Below are 6864 nucleotides of genomic sequence, written 5' to 3' on the forward strand. Positions count from 1 at the left end.
TTATCAATAAGGAGGGTAAGTTGAGTTTTGACATTTACATTTGGCTTCTATTATGATTGCCCTCAAGACAATCTTGCTTGAATCACAGGCCTCACTATTCCCCAGAAGAATCTCCAGTGGCCTAGCTAGGTTTCAGGGCCTGTCTCCTAGACGAAAAATGTGCTGCTTTCTACCATGAAGAAAATGTGAGAGAAGATGGATGTGCCCTGGGCCCTCTCAATTATGTATTCTAACAGGCGTGTACACAAATGAGGAGCATCTAACAAAATATTCCACATAATTAAAATGGATGGCAAGAACTGCTGGATGTCTAAAACAATCTGTATTTAAACAGCAGATGTTTTTGTTTAAGCCTGTTGCTTTAAAGGAAGCTATGTCTTCTGCAGTAAGATGCCACAGAATCTTGAAATCCTGAGTTTCTAGAGTCTCTGAAATGGTTGCCAAGAGGAATGATTGGAGCTTTCAATCAATGATCACAGACTGGAAATACCATTTCTGAGCAGGAAGCAATGGCAAAGCATCGTAGGACTGTGGTGACAAGATGATGTACAGTAAATCCTTAGCTTTGACTAAAACGTACATGGCAAAAGTATTTTACCCATGTCTGTCTGGAGCTTCCCATTTGGCTAGAAGCAATAAGGTTAGCAAGTAAAAGCTAAATATATAGAAACACTATAAAATGGATCTGATTTGATTTCTGACCTGATGTTAATATAACTTTCCCTTTACCAGGTGTTGTTTTAGAGAGAAAGAGTGTGTATGTGTGTGTGTGTTTGTGGTGTGTAGGGAAAACAGACACAGAGGGGAAAAAGCAAGAAATCCAAGAAGTAGCCTGTGAGCATAGCATATGACCCCTGAAAAATCTAGAAAGGGGGCTTTTTGGGATCTAGTTTTGGCTGGTTTGGGGCAGTCAGCTAAGAAGTTATTCTTTTATTTCTGGTTCCTCCTGCATTCAGATAAGCAGGATGTTGTACATTATTTGTATATAAATAAGGTTGCAGAAAATACCAGACTCCATCAATTTCTGTCCCTAACTAGAACATCCCCAGAACCTGAACTGTGACTAGCTGCTGGGTCAAAAAAGGCAGCACAAGTGAGAGAGAAAACCAGTGGGAAGGGCACAGTGCAAAGAGAGAGTCTGCTAGAGTCAGACTCCTGGAGGGCAAGTAGTCAGGGCAGCTGCTTTGCAAAAGGCCATGTGCACTGTGTGGGTGGTGAGAAGCTGAGCCCCAGGAATAAGAAAGCAGGCTGTTTTCTCTAACTCTGAAGCATGTTGCAGCAGCTTAGTGAGATTGTTAACCCTCCAATAGGGAAGGCCTGGCCATGTTAATTATAGAAAGGGGAAATTGGGAGGCAAAACTCATTTTTATTTTAATTGTATATGTAACGGATTCGGTCACAGAGATCCCTTGGGACTGTCACCTGATGTGCTGAAATAACCTCTGAGCCTGTTTTCCCTGCCAGCTTCCAGAACCCTATCTTGCGGAGCCAGACACGCTAGCCTGCTGCAACACAGACCCAGGGTCTGGGCCACACCCCAAGACTTAACTGAAAATAGCTCAGCAAGTTACCTGTCTCCAGCACCCAGTTCCCAATAGGATCCAAACCCCAAATAAATCTGTTTTACTCTGGATAAAGCTTATACAGGGTAAATTCATAAATTGTCTGCCCTCTATAACACTGATAGAGAGATATGCATGGCTGTTTGCTCCACCAGGTATTAATCACTTACTCTGGGTTTATTAATAAACAAAAGTGATTTTAAGTATAAAAATAGGATTTAAGTGGTTTCAAGTAATAACAGCCAGAACAAAGTAAGTCATAAAGCAAAATAAAACGAAACATGCAAATCTAAGCCTAATACATTAAGAAACTGATTACAGGTAATATCTCACCCTCAGAGATGTTCCAGTAAGCTTCTTTTACAGACTAGACTCCTTCCTAGTCTGGGCCCGTTCCTTTCCCTGGGTACAGTCTTTGTTAGATCCAGCAGACATCTCAGGGGTTCTCTCATGACTGGCAGCCCCTTTTGTCCAGCTCCACCCCCTTTTATAGCTTTGGCACAAGGCGGGAATCTTTTGTCTGTGCTTGTCCCCACTCCCGCCTCATCAATGGAAAAGTACAAGGATTAAGATGGATTCCAGTATCATGTGACATGGTCACATGTCACTGTAAGACCTCTAGTCTCCATTCTTCCTGGGTTGGCCCACACGTACATAGAAAGGTTTGCAGGTAAATAAACCATTTACAACCAGTTGTCCTAGTCAATGGGAGCCAAATCAAGATTCTAAACCACCATTAATGGCCCACACTTTGCATAATTACAATAGGACCTCAGAGTTATACTTCATATTTCTAGCTTCAGATACAAGAATGATACATGCATACAAATAGGAGGAATATATTCAGTAGATTATAACCTTTGTTATGATACCGTACAAGAGACCTTTTGCATAAAGCATATTCCAGTTACATCATATTCACACTCATAAGCATATTTCCATAAAGCATATAGAGTGCAACATGGCAGTATACTTTGAATGCTGTTTGATTTTAGTCAAACTGTTTTAGTTAAATTGTCTCAGCTGGTATGATTCACTGACTTTTCTTTTATTTAAATGTGATAATTGGGAAAGAGTCATTTATATTTTGCTATTCTCAGTTTTGTATTTTCTTGTAACAGGGCTTTAAAAAAAATCTATATACTTAACTGAGTGGCTGGTTAATTGGTTAGCTGACTAGCTACCTGAAGTGATTTCAACAGAGGAGGAGGAAGAGTCTGCATGGATTTCAACTGAAGATTTCTATAAGCAAGTGGAGGGCAGATGTTGCTTTACGATTCAGCAGACTACAGATTTGGTGATCAAGGACTCAGACTCAGGTGAACTCAACCTGAGCTTTTGGGAACTCGGAGTTTCTTCTCACTATGTTTCTATGGGGACTGACTTGTTTAGATTTAATTTGTTTTTTATTTGTGTTATGTATAACTGTGAAGATAATGTATGTGGCTTATAAAGTAGCCATGTTATGTTGTAGAAAATTAAGTTGTAGTTATTAATTATTATGTTTCTTTATCATACGATTTTATAAAATTGGTACTTGAAAATTACGTTAATTCCTTTTGTTCTTTTTGGGACTTGAATGTGGGAAGGTTGATCCTGTGTAATCCTTCCTGAAAATCCTTAGAGACTGAACTCTGGGTCTCCAGGTGCTTTTCCATGGGGGCTGGCGTTTTTTAGACACTGGGGAAGGGCAATAAAGTAATCTCTAGCCCACCCAGAGGTTACACTTACACATTACATAACCAATTACACTCTTATTTTTCACTGCTGCTTGGCACAGTGCCATTTTATTCCAAACCTATCGAAGTACAAATTATTGGAGACATGTATTTTTGGCTTTATTATTTTTGCTTAAGGTGTATTTAAGTAGTAGTGGTTATTTGGCCTTTGAAATTAAGAATAAATAATGTAATTTGACTTAATGGAAATAAAATGTTGTAAGTAATGGTATAAAATGGAATGAAGGGACATTTAGACGGCATATAAGTAAAATACAATTATTAGACTGTATAATAGCCGCCAGATAGAGGTGACTGTTTCTGTAATATGATTTATTTCAGAGTAAATCAGACAAATTTGAATATACTATATAAACTGTTATTGTATTGACAGGGAATAAAAAAAAGATATATATAAAAAAATCATGAGCACAGTCTTAGTTTTCCAAACGTGCCCCTTAAAGTACTCAAAAGGAAGTTTAGCTATATCTAAATAGCCACACTTATTTGCAAGCAGCTCAAATTATATTAACACAACTCTCTGCAGTGTTAGGTCTGTGAGCAACTCAAAGCAGATCACAGGTTGCATAGTAAAATAAAATGTGTACTCTTATAACTAAACAAAGCTTACCTTATTCAAGTCAAAGGTATTAAACACTTGATCAACATACGTGTCTGCCTGTGGATTCAGACCATGCAGATCCAGAAGTGTCTTGAATTCATAGAGACTAAGTTGCCCAGATGGGCACTCCCTCATAAATTTGGTGTACCATTGATGGATCTCTGGAGCATTGATATCATCTGCTGCTGATGCACCGGCTCCCATAGTATCACACAATGAGTATCTTTTTTTCAATGTTTATTCATAAACTTATGTTTCTCAACTTCAGTGGCTTGCACCCAACTAAAATTCAAACTCAAGCCCTGCCCCTAAAGAGCTAATGTAAACCTCTTATGAGACAGAGCCGATACAAGCCAATTAAAAATAGAAACCTAAGTGAGATTACCATCAATACCCAGTTTTAAACCAGAAAGGTTTTGTAACATGTTTAAAGTCAAAGCTAATAGGGATACTTAAAAGATTGTTTCTTCAAATTCCCATGTGATCCTATCCAGTAGTTTTTTTCCACTGATAGTTAAGGCAACTACTAGCAAAAATATGTTAGCATATCTTCAAACTGGTTGTCTTTAAACTGTATGGTAACTATTAATGACACAAAAGTCTAATCCCTAAATGGTTGTAACTAATGGCTACAATGCATGTTGTAAGTAAGAAGGAAAAGGTCAGGAATTAACGGGCATGTGTGATGCGAGGGAGAACTCAGACAGCAAAGCTGTGGGTGAGTGGAGCCTTTTCTAAACCAAAGTTCTGTTGGACTCCCTCCTGATGTGCTTCCTGAGTAGTGCTCAGAACCCAATTTCTTTGACTTCTAGTCTTCTAACACTGATGGATTAAATAAATCCAACAGTCTGCCCTGGTTTTATTCCAGGTCTCAGACATACAGTGGTGCTTGTATGTTACCTCCACCATAATTTGCTTATACAGTTTTGTATAGGACATACACAAAAAGTGCTACATCCTTTAAAGGGATCCCGAAACAGATATTACATTATACTGGAATGGTATTTCATTTACTTAGCAATAGCTAAAAAGCCTGTAAACAGCAGCTAAAATATATGGGGGGAAATGGATTTTGTAGTTCAGTAAAGGACTGTCCCACCTCTATGGAGAGACTGCAACAGAATATAATAAATGTAAAAGAGAACGTAATTCTGTCTCTCACTAAGGATATGTTAGTTAGTATGTTAATAGCTGATAGTATAACTGATGGGAAAAGGTGGTGGTTTTATGGAATGCAATGGGGGCTAAAATTTATAATCTGCTGTAGTTTAACAGCTTCTATTAAACCCACAGACAAAGCATTCACTGACACTGCAGCAATTCCACAAAAATCACCTATCCCCAAAGCCACCGGTGATAGCACATTACTGCTTTTATAAACAGGAAAAAATACGAAACAATAAAAAAATAACTTTCGACTGTGTGGCTGGATTAAGGAAATATAAGAGAATACTGCCAGTTTTGAGAGAGTTTAAATGATGATTTGGGATCAGGTTGTGTACGGTAAACAAAATGAAGAAATCCAAAAACTGCCATCACCAGAGGCTGATGTGGCCCTAAAATGTACATTAGAAATTGCTAGATCAGTGGAGACAGCCAAAGATTAATAGATTCACAGATTCCAAGGCCACAATGGACCATTGTTCTCATCTAGTCTGACCTCCTGTGTAACACAGATCAATAAAATTCCCCAAAATAATTCCCAGAACAAATCTTTTTAAAAAACATCCAATCTTGATTTAAAAATTGCCAGAGATGGGAATCCACCCTGACCCTCAGTAAATTGTTCCAATTGTTAATTACTCTCACTGTTAAAAAATTACACCTTATTTCCAGTCTGAATTTGTCTAGCTTCCACTTCCAGCTATTGGATCATGTTATACCTTTCCCTGCTAGACCTTTCCCTGCTAGACTGCTCATTATCAAATATTTGTTCCCCACATAGGTACTTATAAACTGTGATCAAGTCACCCCTTAACCATCTCTTTGTTAAACTAAACATATTGAGCACCTTGAGTCTATCACTATGAGGCAGGTTTTCTAATCCTTTCACCATTCTCATGTCTCTTTTCTCCAAACCCTCTGCCATTTATCAACATCCTTCTTGAATTGTGGGCACCAGAACAGGACACAGTGTTCCAGCAGTGCTAAATACAGCGGTAAAATAACCTCTCTACTCCTACTCAAGATCCATTAACCAAGTCTTTGTATTGCGATGTTCCTTGATGGCCCTTCTGATTTTGATCTTTCTGAATAGGCAGGGGGGAAAATTCCCATGTCTGGGTTCACAAGTTCAGAGCAAACATTTTCAAAGTTATAAAGCAAAACTGAGGCATTTTCTCATAGCATGGAATACAGACATTGCAAGTGAGATTGATGCACGTGGCAACTTAGAAGCATTTCATAGAGTCTAAACACTAAATACATTCTTATAAGACTAATGCCTATTTTGAGCAAAACTAACATACAGGTGAACTGATCTGGTCTCCAGCTATGAGTTTGCCAGTTATATTTCTTATTGGAAGGGGTAGATCTGGATTGATGTTGCCTGCTTCTTTCAGTAACTGCTTGGACTACAAAAGAGTTTGGCAAGAGGTGTGAATAAAAATTCTGTTCCCTGGCACCAACTATTTCTTTTCTGTCCTCTTTGGAGAGAGTGTGTGTGTGTGTGTGTGTGTGTGTGTGGCTGGGGTATGCCAGAACCACCTTGGCAAGTTTTAAGATGACTTCATTAATGGGGAGTGGCACCTTGCTAGACTCAATGCTCTGCAAAATGTTGAGGAGTTTGTAGTGCATAGGTACCCTTCTTACTAGGTCTTGGAATTGCAAAACACAAAAATGTCCCCCAATCCTCCACTCCACCCTCCAAGGATTTGACAACTCAGAATGCAACGATTTGGTGACTCCAAATGTTGGTGTCAGGGCGGGGCATCCAGATCATCCATCACTAGTGCCAGCCCTT

The 6864-nt window shown here is 38.8% G+C and overlaps 1 protein-coding gene across 2 annotated transcripts in view; it reads right to left on the reverse strand.

Moving 5' to 3' along the window:
• Nucleotides 1–5822, reverse strand: part of GUCA1C (guanylate cyclase activator 1C) — a 39172-nt gene extending 33350 nt beyond the window's left edge. Inside the window, exons 1-2 of one of the 2 annotated variants that reach the window (XM_065415031.1) lie at nucleotides 5801–5822; nucleotides 3912–4087 (exon numbers count right to left, since the gene is read on the reverse strand). In XM_065415031.1, the coding sequence (XP_065271103.1) occupies nucleotides 3912–4087; nucleotides 5801–5822 (198 nt within the window). Of the gene's footprint in view, nucleotides 1–3911; nucleotides 4107–5800 lie in introns of those variants that run through there. The other variant, XM_065415033.1, reaches the window with a different exon arrangement.
• Nucleotides 5823–6864: the final 1042 nt, after the last annotated feature.

Source organism: Emys orbicularis, chromosome 1, assembly GCF_028017835.1.
Source record: "Emys orbicularis isolate rEmyOrb1 chromosome 1, rEmyOrb1.hap1, whole genome shotgun sequence".
NCBI lineage: Eukaryota > Metazoa > Chordata > Testudines > Emydidae > Emys > Emys orbicularis.